Here is a 21,600-nt window from a genome sequence, read left to right as displayed (position 1 = left end):
AATTGTACTAATTATCAGTGATTGATAGCATTCTCTGTCAGTGCTCCAGACTAAAAAAAATTAAACAGGAGCCATTGGCTCCTAAACTGAAAAATTTAGGAGCTAAATTAATTTTTTAGTTGCCAAATTGAAAATACATATATTTATAATTAATAAAAAAAGACTTGGAGAAGATGACACGCAGGTCACAGTAATGAGCCAGCACTACATATTAGGGGTGTCACGATACCAAAATTTTGATTTGGTTTCGATACCATAAAAAAGTATTGCAATACTCAATACCACGCAAAAAACAAACAAAAAAAAACACCATTCCGCATTTTATGGAACGTCCAGCCCATAATAGAATAGTACTATCCTGTTTTTTAGGGGGACAAGGTGACACTATTATTTTTTTTTCTTTTACGACGTTCACCGCATAGGAGATATTTTTTAATATTTTCATAGTTTGGACTTTTCAGACGTGGCGATATGTAATATGTTTATTATTTATATATTTTATAAGTAAAATTAGGAAAGAGGGCCATTTATACTTAATATTTTGGTGTTTGTTTAAAACTTTCATTTTTTTTTTTTTACACTTTTTATTTAAGGCTACTTTCACACTAGCGTTCAGAGCGGGTCCGTCTGATGTCTGCTCAGACGGATCCGCTCCTATAATGCAGACGTTTGTATCCGTTCAGAACGGATCCGTCTGCATTATAGTTTAAAAAAAATTCTAAGTCTGAAAGTAGCCTGAACGGATCCGTCCAGACTTTACATTGAAAGTCAATGGGGGACGGATCTGTTTGAAGATTGAGCCATATGGTGTCATCTTTAAACGGATCCGTCCCCATTGACTTACATTGTAAGTCTGGACGGATCCGCTTGCCTCCGCACGGCCAGGCGGACACCCGAACGCTGCAAGCAGCGTTCAGGTGTCCGCTCGCTGAGCGGAGGCTGAACGCTGCCAGACTGATGCATTCTCAGCGGATCCGCGTCCACTCAGAATGCATTAGGGCAGTACGGATGCGTTCAGGGCCGCTTGTGAGACCCTTCAAACGGAGCTCACAAGCGGAGCCCCGAACGCTAGTGTGAAAGTAGCCTAATAACTATTTCTCCCCTTAGGGGCTAGGACCCTTGTCCTATTCACCCTGATAGAGCTCTATTATGGTGCATAGGACCTCACACTCTCCCTGCTGCCCTGTGCATAGTGCTCACAGCAGCAGGGGGCTTACCATGGCAGCCAGGGCTTCAGTAGCGTCCTGGCTGCCATGGTAACCAATTGGAGCCCCAGGATTACACTGCTGGGGCTCCGATGGGAACTGCCACCAATGACTTTAATACTTGGGGGAAGGGGGGGGGGGGGAACGCACTGCACCACCAATGATGATAACTCACTCATTAATTAAAATACAGGAGGCGGGTGCTGGCTGCAGAATCACACAGCCGGCACCCGACCTCTATTGCCTTCCTCAAGGATCCTGCAGGATAAGCACAATGTCCAGAGACCATTCAGAGGAAAAAGGATTTTCCCAAATCTTTGCCTGTAAATTGCCACTTCTGTCAGAGCCCTTACAAAAGAAAATGAGGCATGCTCCACATTAAGCAAACTGTATCTCACCTCCATGTTCCAGGAATACTCTCACACATCTTTCTTTTCCTCTGGCTGCTGAGAAGTGCAGAAGAGTCCATCCGTTGGTATCACGACCATTCGGTGAGTAGCCCTGTTCCAGCATTGTGCGGACAGTGTGGACATCGCCTACAGCCACTGCCCCTTGGATCCGCAGTTCCTCCTGCAGCTCAGGATTCCTGCGGCAGTGATGATGTAACATCCTCCACGCTCTGCTCTTCCTCCACATAGATTCACGTGAAGTTACCTGTCATACATACACAGGATCAGCATTTACATCTGTAGGGAGCATGACTGATATCTTGTAAGCATTGTGTGTGGTGCCAAAACTCTGCTCCCATGCACGGACAAACAAATTGCCAGCCATAGCGTCCCCATCATAATGTCAGTCACAGGGCCCGATCATATTGTCAGCCATAGTCATAGTGCCCTATCAATACCGCCTAGCTTACCCGACAGTAGCAGTGCATAGAGGCAGGAGTTACTGTGGACAGATCTGCTCTTGGGTCAGCATACAGAGGAGAAGAGTCCTGGTTGCCCATGTTCTAAGTATAATTAGGCTTGGCGAGAGGGCCCTGGCAGAGCAGTGGCTGCACAGATTAAATTGTCTAGATTTACAGAAGTCTGTGGGTAAGATGTGACTATTCAGTAAGCAGATAACACCAATACTGTGTACTAGGCCCAGTACATACTGCACCTGAACACTGCACTGCCAGGAGCTTATAGACATACAGAGCTCAGCGTCTCCTGATCCTGAACACTGCACTGCCAGGAGCTTATAGACACACAGAGCTCAGCGTCTCCTGATCCTGAACACTGCACTGCCAGGAGCTTATAGACACACAGAGCTCAGCGTCTCCTGATCCTGAACACTGCACTGCCAGGAGCTTATAGACACAGAGCTCAGTGTCTCCTGATCCTGAACACTGCACTGCCAGGAGCTTATAGACATACCGAGCTCAGCATCTCCTGATCCTGAACACTGCACTGCCAGGAGCTTATAGACACACAGAGCTCAGCATCTCCTGATCCTGAACACTGCACTGCCAGGAGCTTATAGACACACAGAGCTCAGCGTCTCCTGATCCTGAACACTGCACTGCCAGGAGCTTATAGACACAGAGCTCAGTGTCTCCTGATCCTGAACACTGCACTGCCAGGAGCTTATAGACATACCGAGCTCAGCGTCTCCTGATCCTGAACACTGCACTGCCAGGAGCTTATAGACACACAGAGCTCAGCGTCTCCTGATCCTGAACACTGCACTGCCAGGAGCTTATAGACACAGAGCTCAGTGTCTCCTGATCCTGAACACTGCACTGCCAGGAGCTTATAGACATACCGAGCTCAGCATCTCCTGATCCTGAACACTGCACTGCCAGGAGCTTATAGACACACAGAGCTCAGCATCTCCTGATCCTGAACACTGCACTGCCAGGAGCTTATAGACACACAGAGCTCAGCATCTCCTGATCCTGAACACTGCACTGCCAGGAGCTTATAGACACACAGAGCTCAGCGTCTCCTGTTCCTGAACACTGCACTGCCAGGAGCTTATAGACACAGAGCTCAGTGTCTCCTGATCCTGAACACTGCACTGCCAGGAGCTTATAGACATACAGAGCTCAGTGTCTCCTGATCCTGAACACTGCACTGCCAGGAGCTTATAGACACAGAGCTCAGTGTCTCCTGATCCTGAACACTGCACTGCCAGGAGCTTATAGACACACAGAGCTCAGCATCTCCTGATCCTGAACACTGCACTGCCAGGAGCTTATAGACACACAGAGCTCAGCGTCTCCTGATCCTGAACACTGCACTGCCAGGAGCTTATAGACACAGAGCTCAGTGTCTCCTGATCCTGAACACTGCACTGCCAGGAGCTTATAGACATACCGAGCTCAGCGTCTCCTGATCCTGAACACTGCACTGCCAGGAGCTTATAGACACACAGAGCTCAGCGTCTCCTGATCCTGAACACTGCACTGCCAGGAGCTTATAGACACAGAGCTCAGTGTCTCCTGATCCTGAACACTGCACTGCCAGGAGCTTATAGACATACCGAGCTCAGCATCTCCTGATCCTGAACACTGCACTGCCAGGAGCTTATAGACACACAGAGCTCAGCATCTCCTGATCCTGAACACTGCACTGCCAGGAGCTTATAGACACACAGAGCTCAGCATCTCCTGATCCTGAACACTGCACTGCCAGGAGCTTATAGACACACAGAGCTCAGCGTCTCCTGTTCCTGAACACTGCACTGCCAGGAGCTTATAGACACAGAGCTCAGTGTCTCCTGATCCTGAACACTGCACTGCCAGGAGCTTATAGACATACAGAGCTCAGTGTCTCCTGATCCTGAACACTGCACTGCCAGGAGCTTATAGACACAGAGCTCAGTGTCTCCTGATCCTGAACACTGCACTGCCAGGAGCTTATAGACACACAGAGCTCAGCATCTCCTGATCCTGAACACTGCACTGCCAGGAGCTTATAGACACAGAGCTCAGTGTCTCCTGATCCTGAACACTGCACTGCCAGGAGCTTATAGACACACAGAGCTCAGCGTCTCCTGATCCTGAACACTGCACTGCCAGGAGCTTATAGACACAGAGCTCAGTGTCTCCTGATCCTGAACACTGCACTGCCAGGAGCTTATAGACACACAGAGCTCAGCATCTCCTGATCCTGAACACTGCACTGCCAGGAGCTTATAGACATACCGAGCTCAGTGTCTCCTGATCCTGAACACTGCACTGCCAGGAGCTTATAGACACACAGAGCTCAGCATCTCCTGCTCCTGAACACTGCACTGCCAGGAGCTTATAGACACACAGAGCTCAGCGTCTCCTGATCCTGAACACTGCACTGCCAGGAGCTTATAGACATACAGAGCTCAGCGTCTCCTGATCCTGAACACTGCACTGCCAGGAGCTTATAGACACACAGAGCTCAGCATCTCCTGATCCTGAACACTGCACTGCCAGGAGTTTATAGACATACCGAGCTCAGCGTCTCCTGATCCTGAACACTGCACTGCCAGGTGCTTATAGACACACAGAGCTCAGCATCTCCTGCTCCTGAACACTGCACTGCCAGGAGCTTATAGACACACAGAGCTCAGCGTCTCCTGTTCCTGAACACTGCACTGCCAGGAGCTTATAGACACACAGAGCTCAGCATCTCCTGATCCTGAACACTGCACTGCCAGGAGCTTATAGACACACAGAGCTCAGCATCTCCTGATCCTGAACACTGCACTGCCAGGAGCTTATAGACACACAGAGCTCAGCGTCTCCTGATCCTGAACACTGCACTGCCAGGAGCTTATAGACACACAGAGCTCAGCGTCTCCTGATCCTGAACACTGCACTGCCAGGAGCTTATAGACACAGAGCTCAGTGTCTCCTGATCCTGAACACTGCACTGCCAGGAGCTTATAGACACACAGAGCTCAGCATCTCCTGATCCTAAACACTGCACTGCCAGGAGCTTATAGACACACAGAGCTCAGCGTCTCCTGATCCTGAACACTGCACTGCCAGGAGCTTATAGACACAGAGCTCAGTGTCTCCTGATCCTGAACACTGCACTGCCAGGAGCTTATAGACATACCGAGCTCAGTGTCTCCTGCTCCTGAACACTGCACTGCCAGGAGCTTATAGACACACAGAGCTCAGCATCTCCTGCTCCTGAACACTGCACTGCCAGGAGCTTATAGACACACAGAGCTCAGCGTCTCCTGTTCCTGAACACTGCACTGCCAGGAGCTTATAGACACACAGAGCTCAGCGTCTCCTGTTCCTGAACACTGCACTGCCAGGAGCTTATAGACACACAGAGCTCAGCATCTCCTGATCCTGAACACTGCACTGCCAGGAGCTTATAGACACACAGAGCTCAGCATCTCCTGATCCTGAACACTGCACTGCCAGGAGCTTATAGACACACAGAGCTCAGCGTCTCCTGATCCTGAACACTGCACTGCCAGGAGCTTATAGACACACAGAGCTCAGCGTCTCCTGATCCTGAACACTGCACTGCCAGGAGCTTATAGACACAGAGCTCAGTGTCTCCTGATCCTGAACACTGCACTGCCAGGAGCTTATAGACACACAGAGCTCAGCATCTCCTGATCCTAAACACTGCACTGCCAGGAGCTTATAGACACACAGAGCTCAGCGTCTCCTGATCCTGAACACTGCACTGCCAGGAGCTTATAGACACAGAGCTCAGTGTCTCCTGATCCTGAACACTGCACTGCCAGGAGCTTATAGACATACCGAGCTCAGTGTCTCCTGCTCCTGAACACTGCACTGCCAGGAGCTTATAGACACACAGAGCTCAGCATCTCCTGCTCCTGAACACTGCACTGCCAGGAGCTTATAGACACACAGAGCTCAGTGTCTCCCACAGGAGTTTTAAGTATTTTTAAAGGCAGGTATACACTGGTAAACACAGCAAAATGTGTGCAGTGTGCGATCTGCCCAGTTCTTTGTACCACGCCCCTCCATGCTGTGCACAGGACTGATCTATCCCAGTACTCTTGCTGCTGCTTCTGACTGGGTAAGATTAGGTAGCAAGGCTGTCCCTAATAATGACACAGCTCTGTGGTTGGCATAGTCAGGGGGCACAGAGACTGGCATAGTAAGTGAGCATTATGGCTACTAATATGATGGGACACTGTGGCTGGCATAGCCAAGGGGCACTGAGACAAGCATAGTCAGGGATCATTGTGGCTGCTAATGTGTATATGACCCATAGGTTATATACAGTGAACACTGTATTTTCTATTTGTATGCTTCCAATTGTGGGTGTGTCTTATAGTCTGAAAAATATGGCATATAGTTTCGATTATGTTTTACTACTCTTAAAAATAAACCTTTACAATTTTATTTTTTTTGCATCGCCATATTCTGAGAGTCATCGGTTTTTATATTTTATATATCAGCTATTTTTTTCCATTACAGCGTTCACCACACACAATAAATAATTTTATAATTTTAATAGTTTGGACATTTTTTTAGATGTGACGATACCAGTGATGTTTATTTTTTTAATTGCTTATAGATTTTTATATTATAAGTTAGGAAACAAGGTGATTTGAATATTTCATATTTGTGGGGGGGGGTTTTTAAAACATTTTTCACTTTAATTTTTAGTCCTCTTAGGAGAATTGAATGTGCAATCTTCTGATAAAGTATTACTGCAGTCTATGGGATTTTGACCGCCTTAACAGGCATCATTATATGGTAGGCCTGGGAGCAACCAATCGGAGTATGCGATTATGCATTAAGGGGTTGAAGGGGGTTGTCCTGGATTTTGATACACCATCAATATCAGATTGGCGGGGGTCCAACACGCCACAACCCCTAGCAATCAGCTGTTTTCTTGTAGCTCTGGTTCCGCTGCTCCCATTCACTTCATTGGCAGCAGTGCTGCAGTCACTGTACTTTTGGTAACAGAGCTACAAGGCAAAAGAAGATTGGTGGGAGTGCTGCTGTCCAACACCGCCGATGTGATATGGATGGGCTATCCTGAGAATAAGTCATCAAAATCCTGGACAATTCCTTTATAATAAAATAAGCATTCAATGCAGCATTTATCTTAATATATACTAACTATATATCACATATGGTAAGACTAGTTTCACACCAGTATTAAAATCATCCATCAGGCTGTTCCAGTAGAGGAAAAGCCATCCAGAGTTCTTTGTATCCGTCATAGCCAGATATTGCCTTTCCGAGCCGGAGCCCATTGACTATAATAAGGCTCTTTCCAGCATTAGTGTCCCGTTCCGGGCTCAATCCCGGCACTAATGTTGGAAACAGGCCAGATCTCATTACAGTCAATGGGACCTGGTGGTTCTCCAGCAGTTTCCAGCTATGCCTGATATGATGCACTCCGGCAGCTCTGGCTGGATCTAGAAAGTTTACTAAAATGACCGACCTGGGAGCCTTTGTTGGTTGCTGAGGTCAATATTGACCTTGGTATCAATTGGATTAAATGGCCAGGACAGGAGGTACCTCCAATACTGGCCGTTGCCGCAGGAGCCTGGTCGTACTTGTACATCAGATTGGTGGAAACAGGGCTATGCACTGACACTTCCCAAACGTACCAGGGATCATGTGGCTGCCAAGACCAGAAAGAGATGGCAGAGCTCATTGACCACTATGCATACAGAAGGTTTAAGGCAGCAGAAACCGCGGACATCTGGCTGTACGATCTTTCATGCAGAGTCGCAAGATAGAATTCCTTAACTGGCTAGTTTCACACGAGCGCTAGGGATCCAGCAGCGGCTTTCTTCTGGACGATTCTTGGCATATTTGCTGGGTTGCTGCTGGATCTCCGGCGGACCCCATTATAGTTAATGAAGCCGGACGGAGACATTCAAGCTTCTGGCAATGCCGGAATGCCGAGAGATCCTGCAGGTTGTTCCCTGCCGTAACATCCTGCCGGATCCCTAGCGCTAGTGGGAGACTAGCCTAAGCATGTTATGTGACTGGAGAAAAAGACAGTGGCCTTTACTGGGAATGGAAATACCTCTCAGTGCTGTGCCTATTTCTTTTTTGAGCAGTGGTGGAGTCTCTCCTGGCCTGAGGTACTGAACCACTTCATGTCCTCGGAGTGACTGTTTTCACCTGCAGGAGGAAAGAAACATATAGTAATAAAAAATACATGTATACAGGGCAGGGCAGTTACACGAGTGATGACGACTGAGGGACAGGGGCTTCTCTAGTAGGACGCATGGCGTTCACCTGTTTAACAAACTAGTTTCAATTAGTAAGAGGATCGTCAAGATAAGAAAACTCAAGTAAAGAGGTTGTGCCATCGGGACAATTATGGCATATCCACATAAATGTCTGATAGGTGCAGGTCCCACCTCTCTGACCCGCTCCGGTCAAGAACGGGACCCTGTATCGCGCTGCAGTGAATGAAGAGCAGGCCATGCATGCATTGCTAAGGGACCTTCAAAAATAGCAGAGTAAGGGCTGTTTCACATGAGCGGATGCCGTGCTTTGACATCCGCTGCGTGAAAGAGAGCCAAGCCCCATTCCGGACAGCAGAGACACGGAGCACTAACATGATTGATAATACTCTGTTCCTCTCTGTGATCTTTTTACTACAAAATCACGGTGACAACTTTATCTCCCTGTGACTTTGTAGTAAAAAGGGCACAGAGAGGCATGTTAATGCTCCGTGCTTCTTCTATCCGCAGTGGGTCTTGGCTTTCATTCACGCAGCGGATGTCAAAGCACGGCAGCCGCTCGTGTGAAACAGCCCTAAGAGCTGCTATATTCAGAAGTCCCTTAGCACTGAAAGGGGTTGCCCTTCTAAAGAGGCCGGGTCATCACACAATGCAGTGCAATGTGCAGACAGCATGTTCTAAAGCAGAGTGATATATAGTTTCATGGGAAATGATTCAGTAAAACCTTTTCAATTTCTACATCTTTTCCTATAACTATACAGGTCCTTTTCATAAAATTAGCATATTGTGATAAAGTTCATTATTTTCTGTAATGTACTGATAAACATTAGACTTTCATATATTTTAGATTCATTACACACAACTGAAGTAGTTCAAGCCTTTTCTTGTTTTAATATTGATGATTTTGGCATACAGCTCATGAAAACCCCAAATTCCTATCTCAAAAAATTAGCATATCATGAAAAGGTTCTCTAAACGAGCTATTAACCTAATCATCTGAATCAACTAATTAACTCTAAACACCTGCAAAAGATTCCTGAGGCTTTTAAAAACTCCCAGCCTGGTTCATTACTCAAAACCGCAATCATGGGTACGACTGCCGACCTGACTGCTGTCCAGAAGGCCATCATTGACACCCTCAAGCAAGAGGGTAAGACACAGAAAGAAATTTCTGAACGAATAGGCTGTTCCCAGAGTGCTGTATCAAGGCACCTCAGTGGGTAGTCTGTGGGAAGGAAAAAGTGTGGCAGAAAACGCTGCACAACGAGAAGAGGTGACCGGACCCTGAGGAAGATTGTGGAGAAGGACCGATTCCAGACCTTGGGGGACTTGCGGAAGCAGTGGACTGAGTCTGGAGTAGAAACATCCAGAGCCACCGTGTACAGGCGTGTGCAGGAAATGGGCTACAGGTGCCGCATTCCCCAGGTCAAGCCACTTTTGAACCAGAAACAGCGGCAGAAGCGCCTGACCTGGGCTACAGAGAAGCAGCACTGGACTGTTGCTCGTCATTCGGAAATCAAGGTGCCAGAGTCTGGAGGAAGACTGGGGAGAGGGAAATGCCAAAATGCCTGAAGTCCAGTGTCAAGTACCCACAGTCAGTGATGGTCTGGGGTGCCATGTCAGCTGCTGGTGTTGGTCCACTGTGTTTTATCAAGGGCAGGGTCAATGCAGCTAGCTATCAGGAGATTTTGGAGCACTTCATGCTTCCATCTGCTGAAAAGCTTTATGGAGATGAAGATTTCATTTTTCAGCACGACCTGGCACCTGCTCACAGTGCCAAAACCACTGGTAAATGGTTTACTGACCATGGTATTACTGTGCTCAATTGGCCTGCCAACTCTCCTGACCTGAACCCCATGGAGAATCTGTGGGATATTGGGAAGAGAAAGTTGAGAGACGCAAGACCCAACACTCTGGATGCGCTTAAGGCCGCTATCGAAGCATCCTGGGCCTCCATAACACCTCAGCAGTGCCACAGGCTGATTGCCTCCATGCCACGCCGCATTGAAGCAGTCATTTCTGCAAAAGGATTCCCGACCAAGTATTGAGTGCATAACTGAACTTAATTATTTGAAGGTTGACTTTTTTTGTATTAAAAACATTTTTCTTTTATTGGTCGGATGAAATATGCTAATTTTTTGAGATAGGAATTTGGGGTTTTCATGAGCTGTATGCCAAAATCATCAATATTAAAACAAGAAAAGGCTTGAACTACTTCAGTTGTGTGTAATGAATCTAAAATATATGAAAGTCTAATGTTTATCAGTACATTACAGAAAATAATGAACTTTATCACAATATGCTAATTTTTTTAAAAGGACCTGTATATCAATCTGCTCAGCTCCTCCTGCTGTAGAACATGCTGCCTGCAGAGTACATTGCATTTCATGGGTCATTTTAAAGGGGTTGTCCAGCCTTTACTACGTGATGGCCTAACTTCAGGGTAGGCCATCACTAGCTGATCAGCGGAGGCCTGTACCCCCGCCAATCAGCTGTCCTGGGTCCAACGCTGATACTACAAATGAACAGCGGATCAGCGCAGGTGTGGGGTGCCAATCTGCTAGTGATGGCCTGGCAACTCCTTTAAAGAGGTTTACTCACTTCAGCAAATGGTATTTATCATGTAGACAAATACAAAACACTTACTAATGCAGGGATCAGCAACCTCTGGCACTCCAGCTGTTCTGAAACTACAACTCCCAGAATCCTCCTTTTACTTCTGTGGGAGTTACCAGAACAGCCCAGTAAGTTTGCATGCTGGAAGTTGTAGTTTCACAGCAGCTGAAGTGCCGAAGGCTGCTGATCCCTGTTCTAATGTATTGTTATTGTCCATATTGCTTCCTTTGCTGGCTGCATTAATTTTTCCATAACATTATACACTGTTCATATCCAGGGGTTATGACCACCCTACAATCCAGCAGTGGTGGCCGTGCTTGCACACTATAGAAAAAAAACACCAGGCTCTCTGCTGGCCGGGACTGTGGCAGCACACACAGTTTGGTGCTTTTTCCTATAGTGTGCAAGCACGGCCACTGCTGCTGGATTGCAGGGTGGTCATAACCCCTGGATATGAGCAGTGTATTATGTGATGGAAAAATGAATCCAGCCAGCAAAGGAGACAATATGGACAATCACAATACATTAGTAAATGCCTTGTATTAACTTTCTCTACATGATAAATTCCATTTGAAGTGAGACAACCCCTTTAAGGCTACTTTCACACTAGCGTTCGGAGCGGATCCGTCTGATGTTTCATCAGACGGATCCGCTCCGATAATGCAGACGTTCGCATCCGTTCAGAACGGATCCGTCTGCATTATTACTTAGAAAATTTTCTAAGTCAGAAAGTAGCCTGAGCGGATCCGTTCAGACTTTACATTGAAAGTCAATGGGGAACGGATCCGCTTGAAGATTGAGCCATATGGTGTCATCTTCAAGCGGATCCGTCCCCATTGACTTCCATTATAAGTCTGGACGGATCCGCTCGCCTCCGCACGGCCAGGCGGACACCCGAAGGCTGCAAGCAGCGTTCAGGTGTCCGCTCGCGGAGCGGAGGCTGAGCGCTGGCAGGCGGATGCATTCTGAGCGGATCCGCGTCCACTGAGAATGCATTAGGGCCAGACGGATGCGTTCGGGGCCGCTCGTGAGCCCCTTCAAACGGAGCTCACGAGCGGACGCCCGAACGCTCGTGTGAAAGTAGCCTAAGATAAAACAATTAATGGAAGTTGAAAATCAAAATTATGTATATTTTTAATAATAAATATCATACAAAAATACATTTCTGTGAAAAAGTAGCCTTACCTCCGGTCCTTTCCTTTTACTTCCACAAACTCTCTAACACCAGACCTATAATATAACGAAAAATGGGAAATAGAATGAGACGACAAAAAGGAGCTGTAATCAAACATTCCCATTTCAAAGTGTATGTACCCAGAGGAAATCTAAAGAACGTATGGAATTCATTCATGGCTTGTCATGAAAAACATATCCGATTTGGAATCGGCAAAACCCAATACCCAAAATAACCATATGAGAGACACAGGGATTAAAAGGCCACATACAGAAAGCAAAACCATCATGAAGGCAGATTTCTCCATGATATATTTCCAGCACAAGCGCATTCAGTGCTTGAAATATATATCATGTGGGAGGAGTATTTCCCGGACTGTACACTGACCCTCCGAAGTGAACTTGCAGCATCATAATGATTTATAATGGTGTGTGTTGCTGCCCGACCTTGGCTGCTCTAAATTGTACTCAGATATTGACGTCAGCACAAAACAGTACAGAGGTGGTCGGGCAGGAACACACAGCCTTATAATGTCACAGGAGCACAGAGCATAGGCTTGTGTGGAATTGGCCTCTTTTTCTTTCCACCGCATAAAAAACCAGTGCTGAATGCTGCAGTATGGAGAGTTCATCTCTGGGCATCATTCACACTGAACATAACCCTCTATTTAGGGTCCCCCACATCAGCATTTGGACCTGGTGTTTTTACTAAGAAAAACACCATATTTAGTGCAAGCTTTTTTTGTTCTTCCACCAGTGGTTTTTGTGGTTGTATTTGCTTGTATTTTACCACTGGCTTTTTCTTCATAGGGTTTTTCTCCTATAGAGAAGGTGATGTAAAAACTCCTGAAAAATGCCAAGAGCTCCAGCATAAACCTAATCAAGAAAAGGCCAGAAGCAAAAACTGGCTGTGCGGCCTGCATTTCATATTTCCCACAGATTTCCAGCAAAAATGTGGCAAAAAGACCCACTGCAAAAAATGCCACTAAACCTGCATGTGAAAAAAGGCTAATCTTAGGCCTCCTGCACACGGCCGTTTTTTTTTTCCCCATTTACTGGCCGTTTTTTGCATTCCGTATACGGAACCATTCATTTCAATGGTTCCGCAAAAAAAACGGAATGTACTCCGTATGCATTCCGTTTCCGTATTTCCGTTCCGTTTTAACATAGAATATGTCCTATTATTGCCCGCAAATCACGGTCCGTGGCTCCATTCAAGTCAATGGGTCCGCAAAAAAAAATGAACACATACGGAAATGCATCCGTATGTCTTCCGTTTCCATTCGGTTTTTTTGCTGAACCATCTATTGAAAATGTTATGCCCAGCCCAATTTTATCTATGTAATTACTGTATACTGTATATGCCATACAGAAAAACGGAACAGAAACGGAAACAAAAAACGGAAACGGATCCGTGAAAAACGGACCGCAAAACACTGAAAAAGCCATATGGTCATGTGCAATAGGCCTAAGAGGGAGTCCGTTCCAATGTTTCATATACTTTTATGGGGAACCCCAAACAGCTGGCTGACAGGGTGCACTCAGGCTGCATGGAGCTTGCAGAAATCCATGTGCTCGCTGCCCCATTCAAAAGGAACGGATTTACAGTCGCAGACAATTCTGCAACAAAATCCACATAAGTCCCGGAAAACAGCCATTTTCCGCTACAAAATCCACTAATAGCTTTCCACTGACTTTAATTGAAAAACTGCCATCATGTGCACATGGCGGCATTTTTTTTTTTTGCTGCTAAATTGAGATCCGCTTCTGAAGTGGCACATCACGTCTTAAGGGCTACTTTCACAATTGCGTTTTGTGCGGATCCGTTCAGATAATACAACCATCTGCATCCGTTCCGAACGGATCCGTTTGTATTATCTTTAATATAGCCAAGACGGATCCGTCTTGAACACCATTGAAAGTCAATGGAGGACGGATCCGTTTTCTATTGTGCCAGATTGTGTCAGTGAAAACGGATCCGTCCCCATTGACTTACATTGTGTGCCAGGACGGATCCGTTTGGCTCAGTTTCATCAGACGGACACCACAACACTGCAAGCAGCGTTTTGGTGTCCGTCTCCAGAGCGGAATGGAGACGGAACGGAGGCAAACTGATGCATTCTGAGCGGATCCTTTTCCATTCAGAATGCATTAGGGCAAAACTGATCCGTTTTGGACCGCGTGTGAGAGCCCTGAACGGATCTCACAAACGGAAAGCCAAAACGCCAGTGTGAAAGTAGACTTAGAAGCGGATTGTTAGTGTATTTTGTATTGAAGTCAATGGGGAAGCGTTACACAACACTAGAGGTTTTAGAAGCTTCTGAATTATATCCCAACCAAGGACTGGGTAAGAAAAACGCTAAATTCTCAACCAAAAGCTCTTCTAAAGCTAGTAATCTGCTACGGATTTTGCTGCGTGATCTTAGGCCAGGTTCACATCGCCATTTCGTTTTCCGTTCTTCTGATCTATCAGAACAAAAAAATAAAATAGATCCCATTTTTCAAGCATCCGTTATGCAGATTTTGCTTCTGTTTTGGCCATGTCCAGCTGAGATCCGTTATTTTAAACGGAAAACAAAATTACTGCATGTGGGACTTTTTTTTCCTGTCTAAAATAACGGATCTCCAAAGGAAATGGCTAAAACAGATGCAAGATCTGCTTAAGATACAGGATCCGGGTTTTTGGGTTGTTTTGTGTTCTTCTGAAGGATCAGAAGTACGGAAAATGAAACGATGAAGTGAACCCGGCTCTAGCCTAGGGGTCCATTCACACGTCCGTGTGTGTTTTGCGGATTCACGGATCCGCAAAACACGGACATCGGCGATGTGCGTTCTGCATTTTGTGGACCGCACATCGCCAGCACTTAATAGAAAATGCCTATTCTTGTCAGCAATTGCGGACAAGAATAGGACATGTTCTAATTTTTTTTTTTCGGGAACGGAATTGCGGACCCGGAAGTGCGGATCCGAAATTCCGGATGCGGGCAGCACATCGTGCTGCCTCATAGAAATGAATGGGTCCGCAATTCCGTTCCGCAAAATGCTGAACGAAATTGCGGACGTGTGAATGGACCCTTAGGCTGAGTTCACATCAGCGTTCAGCCTTTCCATTCTTCAGTTCCGTTATAGGAGCAGGAAAACGGATTCGGCACAAAACTGAGCCTGCGGATGTCTCAGACTATAATGGGGTCCGTTAGGTTTCCGCTCAGAGGAAGATTTTTGAAGCTGAGACAAGTCCTGCCTGCACCACTTTTGTCTCCGCTCCAAAATCATCTTCTGAGCGGAAACCTTGCGGACCCCATTATAGTCTAAGGGGTCCTTAGGTTCCGTTCGCCTCAGTTATTGGCCATCCTTTCCGTTCCCCTGCTTCATAATGCGGCAGGGGAACGGAAAGGCTGAACGCCGATGTGAACTCAGCCTTAGAAGTGCAGGCCTGACAAACCAGTTGCTAGCAGAGCTGCAATGTAAATCCAGGTCAAAGGTTAAGGCCCATTTTCGCAGAGCGGTATTTCATCTAAGGCCTCGTGCACATGGTCGTGTCCATATTTTAGTGCAAAAATAAAACAGTTCCACCTTCTGTGTGCAGTCCCATCGCATCTGCAACACGGACGCGAATACAACATGTTCTTTTTAATGTGCGGAACGGCCATACAGATCCACACGGCCCCAGAGAAATGAACGGGTCGGCAGTATAATACAGACGACACACTAATGGTGACGTCTCAGCAGCAGAAGCAGCCATTTCAGGGAGAACAGCACAGCCTAAACAGAGTTCATTAACTATTTAATGGTCATTTGTCAATGTGTAAAGCAGAGAATGATTCCTGACATATGTATACAGAATGGAGTCTGTGAGGGTGCAGGGGACAGTGTAGCCCCCTGATCAGAGCTGGGAGACAAATGACACATGCAGCTGGTGTGGATGATAGGCCAGGACTACTGCAGTACACACCTTTCATGGGCACAGGTCTGCTCTATGGGCTGGGGTATTGTCTGCAGCTGGCACAATGGCCGCAGAGGATGCACACGGTGCTGGCAGCCTTATAGCCATCCTGTGGAGCTGCACGTCACAGGGGGCAGCCGCACACAGGCACGGCCCGCACTGGGCACTTGCTGCTGGCTAAGGGGGGCACAGGCGGCCATTGTTGCACAGTAGTGGGTGCAGGGACCGGGCGCTGGGTGTGAGGGCCTGTCTGGGAAGTGGTGAGTGCAGGAAGGGCTTACTGAACGGAAACACACTCACCCCCGAGACACACCACTGCCCAGCGCCTCACACCGCTCCGTACTTTCCAGGGCCTGCCCCATAACCCTCCGCGTTAACGGGAAGCAGGCACAGAAAACCCCTCCAGCACAACCAATCAGAACACAGCACCGCAAAGCGAGACCGGAACGCTGCAAAAAGAGACGAGCTGGGCCTGCGCTAACAGACAAGGAAGTCAAGCGGCGCGGGCCGGCCTTCACGATGATTGGCTGGAAGTCGATAAACCCCCCGCCCAATCCCTTCGGAGTCCCTAGTGGTTGCCAGGCAACAGCGACCAGCTGCTGTAGGCGGCAGTTACCTTGTAAGCAGGCGCAGTAGAGCCGAATAGCCCAACGACTACATTTCCCGTCTTTCTTTGCGCCTAGTTTGAAAACGCTGCATTCTGGTTTATATTGATAGCCAGCCAGAAGCATTGTGTCTACTGAGAAGTAAAAAAACGTGCAGTTATACACACGAGTGCTTGTCTGTTAGTTACAAAGTTATTATTTTATAATCGTAGTGTACTGTGCCTATTTTAGCTCCTGTTCCTGTGCTTCATCCCTGTGTTGGGGTACCGCACATGAATGGGGGTGGATGTCAGCTCTGAGTCTGAAGCCAGGAAAATGGGAACTGGAGCTGTAGACTGTGGTAACGGCCGTGTTAAAGGGGAGATTTTTTAGTTATTTCTTTTTTTGGAAAAAAGGGGGAAAAATATATAAAAAGGGCTGTTTGTAGAGATAAGCGAATTTCATGTTATGAAATTCGTTCACGCTTTGATTGGTGGTAAAAGCAGAATTGCGTTATGGATTCTGTTACCACGGACCATAACGCAATTCTATGATGGAATGCATAACGGAATGTCTTTAGAGGCATTTATTCATTCCGTCATAATAAAAGTTTATGGCCTGCGAAACTGATCCTTCCCGTTTCCGTTATGCAGGAGAGGACTTCCCTGCATAACGGAAATGGGACGGATCCGTTATCCAGGCCATAGACTTCTATTATGACGGAATGAATAATGGAATGCCTCTAAAGGCATTCCATCATAGAATTGCGTTATGGTCCGTGGTAACGGAATCCATAATGCAATTCTGCTTTTACCACCAAACGAAGCGTGAACGAATTTAAAAATATGAAATTCGCTCATCTCTAGTTATTTGACCAAAAAGAGTAAATTAATGAAAGTCCCTTCATTCCGGCTCTCATGACCGCTGTCTCCAGTCCCCACATGAACTGGAAGCAACGATGTGCCGTTCCCATTCATGTGCCCACTGCAGTCATCCACTGGCTTCAGAGGTCAAGTAGGGAGTGGAGGTACTGCAGGTACAACAGTATTTAAAGGGGTTGGCCAGTATGTAATGTAAATGGTTAGGATGCCATATACAGTCTGTATGTATGCTCCATATACCCATGTCTGTATACTGTCCGACTACCCCAGTGCCACTGAAGTAAACATACTTACCTGTCATCCTCTATGTCCAAGATGGATGTGTTGCAAGATGGCAGCAACCGCTTCCTCTGGCTGCTCCTGGATAGCGTCTATGGTAAATGGACCATCCGGCGCATGCGCAACTACAGATTCCTTTGTATCTGCACATGTGCTTGGCACATCCGTTTGCCATTCAGCGCAAGGGCATAGTAGAAGCTATCCAGGAGCAGCCAGAGATAGCAGTGGCCGCCATCGTGAAAACCCATGGACACGGAGGATTACGGGTATGTTTAAGGGACCTCCATTAGGACTCCTGGGGGACAGTATACAGTAATGTATGCTTGTATGTGCCGTAATAATGTGCAATAATTATTCACAGTGGCAATCCTCACACCAATGCTTCCTAAAGCCTACTGGCAGTGATAGGAAGGAACACCCTTTCTTCTCTCGGGGCACACCATGGCATTGGGGCTCCTGCCTGATGGTATTTGGGATGCTCTTGGTGTAAGTCTTGTATAGGTGCAAGGCAGGAGATGTAGGTGCTGTGGCCGGCGAATAGTGATGGAGTCAGTAACCAGGCCAGTTGTAAAAAATAAACAAGTCTCTAGTTATTAACCCCTTCAGGACCCTGCCATTTTGCACCTTAACCCCTTAAGGACTCAGCCCTATTTCACCTTAAGGACTTGGCCATTTTTTGCAAATCTGACCAGTGTCACTTTAAGTGCTGATAACTTTAAAACGCTTTGACTTATCCAGGCCGTTCTGAGATTGTTTTTTCGTCACATATTGTACTTCATGACACTGCTAAAATTGGGTCAAAAAAGTAAATTTTTTTGCATAAAAAAATACCATATTTACCAAAAATTTTGAAAAATTTGCAAATTTCAAAGTTTCAGTTTCTCTACTTCTGTAATACATAGTAATACCCCCAAAAATTTTGATGACTTTACATTCCCCATATGTCTACTTCATGTTTGTAGCATTTTGGGATTGATATTTTATTTTTTGGGGATGTTATAAGGCTTAGAAGTTTAGAAGCAAATCTTGAAATTTTTCAGAAATTTACAAAAACCAAATTTTTAGGGACCACTACAGGTCTGAAGTCACTTTGCGAGGCTTACATAATAGAAACCGCCCAAAAATGACCCCATTCTATAAACTACACCCCTCAAGGTATTCAAAACTGATTTTACAAGCTTCGTTAACCCTTTAGGTATTGCACAAGAGTTATTGGCAAATGGGGATGAAATTTGAGAATTTCATTTTTTTGCCTAATTTTCCATTTTAACCCATTTTTTCCACTAACAAAGCAAGGGTTAACAGCTAAACAAGACTGTATCTTTATTGCCCTGACTCTGCCGTTTACAGAAACACCCCATATGTGGCCGTAAACTACTGTACGGGCACACAGTAGGGCGTAGAGTGAAAGGTGCGCCGTTTGGTTTTTGGAGGGCTGATTTTGCTGGACTGTTTTTTTGACACCATGTCCCATTTGAAGCCCCCTGATGCACCCCTAGAGTAGAAACTCCATAAAAGTGACCCCATCTAAGAAACTACACCCCTCAAGGTATTCAAAACTGATTTTACAAACTTTGTTAACCCTTTAGGTGTTGCACAAGAGTTATTGGCAAATGGGGATGAAATTTGAGAATTTCATTTTTTTGCCTAATTTTCCATTTTAACCCATTTTTTCCACTAACAAAGCAAGGGTTAACAACCAAACAAGACTGTATCTTTATTGCCCTGACTCTGCCGTTTACAGAAACACCCCATATGTGGCCGTAAACTACTGTACGGCCACACAGCGGGGCGTAGAGTGAAAGGTGCGCCGTATGGTTTTTGGAAGCCAGATTTTGCTGGACTGTTTTTTTGACACCATGTCCCATTTGAAGCCCCCCTGATGCACCCCTAGAGTAGAAACTCCATAAAAGTGACCCCATCTAAGAAACTACACCCCTCAAGGTATTCAAAACTGATTTTACAAACTTTGTTAACCCTTTAGGTGTTGCACAAGATTTAATGGAAAATAGAGATACAATTTCAAAATTTCACTTTTTTGGCAGATTTTTCATTTTAATATTTTTTTTCCAGTAACAAAGCAAGGGTTAACAGCCAAACAAAACTCATTATTTATGGCCCTTATTCTGTAGTTTACAGAAACACCCCATATGTGGTCGTAAACCGCTGTACGGGCACACGGCAGGGCGCAGAAGGAAAGGAATGCCATACGGTTTTTGGAAGGCAGGTTTTGCTGGACTGGTTTTTTTGACACCATGTCCCATTTGAAGCCCCCCTGATGCACCCCTAGAGTAGAAACTCCAAAAAAGTGACCCCATTTTAGAAAGTACGGAATAAGGTGGCAGCTTTGTTGGTACTAGTTTAGGGTACATATGATTTTTGGTTGCTCTATATTACACTTTTTGTGCGGCAAGGTAACAAGAAATAGCTTTTTTGGCACGTTTTTTTTTTTTTGTTATTTACAACATTCATCTGACAGGTTAGATCATGTGGTAATTTTATAGAGCAGGTTGTCACGGACGCGGTGATACCTAATATGTATACCTTTTTTTTATTTATGTAAGTTTTATACAATAACTTCATTTTTAAAACCAAAAAAAGTTTTAGTGTCTCCATAGTCTAAGAGCCATAGTTTTTTCAGTTTTTGGGCGATTATCTTGAGTAGGGTCTCATTTTTTGCGGGATGAGATGACGGTTTAATTGGCACTATTTTGGGGTGCATATGACTTTTTGATCGCTTGTTATTACACTTTTTGTGACGTAAGATGACAAAAAATGGCTTTTTTTACACCGTTTTTATTTTTTATTTTTTACGGTGGTCACCTGAGGGGTTAGATCATGTGATATTCTTATAGAGCCGGTCGATACGGACGCGGCGATACCTAATATGTATACTTTATTTTTATTTATGTAAGTTTTACACAATGATTTCATTTTTGAAACCAAAAAAATCATGTTTTAGTGTTTCTTTAGTCTGAGAGCCATAGTTTTTTCAGTTTTTGGGCGATTATCTTGGGTAAGGTATGATTTTTGCGGGATGAGATGACGGTTTGATTGGTACTATTTTGGCGTACATGTGACTTTTTTGATCACTTTTATTACCTTTTTTGGGAAGTAAGGTGGGCAAAATTTCAATTTTCTCATAGTTTTTATTTTTTTATTTTTATGGTGTTCACCGTGCGGGGAAAGTAACATGACCGTTTTATAGATCAGGTCGTTACGGACGCGGCGATACCTAATATGTGTAGTGTATTTTATTTTTTTTATTTTTATTCAGTGATGAATGTTTTTTTTTTATCTTAACTTTTTTCACTTTTTTTAACTTTTTTTTTGACCCAGACCCACTTGGTTCTGGAAGATCCAGTGGGTCTGATGTCTGTATAATACAGTACAGTACAATATATATTGTTCTATACTGTATTTTACTTACACTGAACAGATCTATGCTTTCAGCATAGATCTGTTCAGCACCATGGACAGCAGGACGCCTGAGCAGGCGTCCTGTTGCCATGGGAACCCTCCCCGTCTGCTCAGAACTTCGCAGACGGGGAAGGGTAAGCACAGGGCTGAGGGGGGCTCTCTGGGGGCTCTCTCCCTCTCCATCGGGGGGCTGCAAAGGCACAGCAGCCCCCCGATGGAGAGGGAAGGAGCTCCCTGACCGACGACAGTTAACTTTTTCCATACAGCGGTCCGGTCCGTTCCGTTTAACCCCTCGGGCGCCGGAATACTGAGTTCAAGTTAGGACGTACCGGTACGCCCTGAGTCCTTAAGGACTCGGGAAATAGGGCGTACCGATATGC

At 45.8% G+C, this 21,600-nt stretch overlaps 1 protein-coding gene across 2 annotated transcripts in view; it reads right to left on the bottom strand.

Moving 5' to 3' along the window:
* Window positions 1-16,493, bottom strand: part of ASB7 (ankyrin repeat and SOCS box containing 7) — a 47,476-nt gene extending 30,983 nt beyond the window's left edge. Inside the window, exons 1-4 of one of the 2 annotated variants that reach the window (XM_040414247.1) lie at window positions 16,357-16,493; window positions 12,126-12,170; window positions 8,159-8,256; window positions 1,604-1,859 (exon numbers count right to left, since the gene is read on the bottom strand). In XM_040414247.1, coding sequence (XP_040270181.1) covers window positions 1,604-1,841 — 238 coding nt within the window. In that variant the 5' untranslated portion in view covers window positions 1,842-1,859; window positions 8,159-8,256; window positions 12,126-12,170; window positions 16,357-16,493. Of the gene's footprint in view, window positions 1-1,603; window positions 1,860-8,158; window positions 8,257-12,125; window positions 12,171-16,065 lie in introns of both variants that reach the window. The other variant, XM_040414248.1, reaches the window with a different exon arrangement.
* Window positions 16,494-21,600: the final 5,107 nt, after the last annotated feature.

Source organism: Bufo bufo, chromosome 1, assembly GCF_905171765.1.
Source record: "Bufo bufo chromosome 1, aBufBuf1.1, whole genome shotgun sequence".
NCBI classification, from domain to species: Eukaryota; Metazoa; Chordata; class Amphibia; order Anura; family Bufonidae; genus Bufo; species Bufo bufo.
This window is presented reverse-complemented; position numbering and strand designations above follow the sequence as displayed.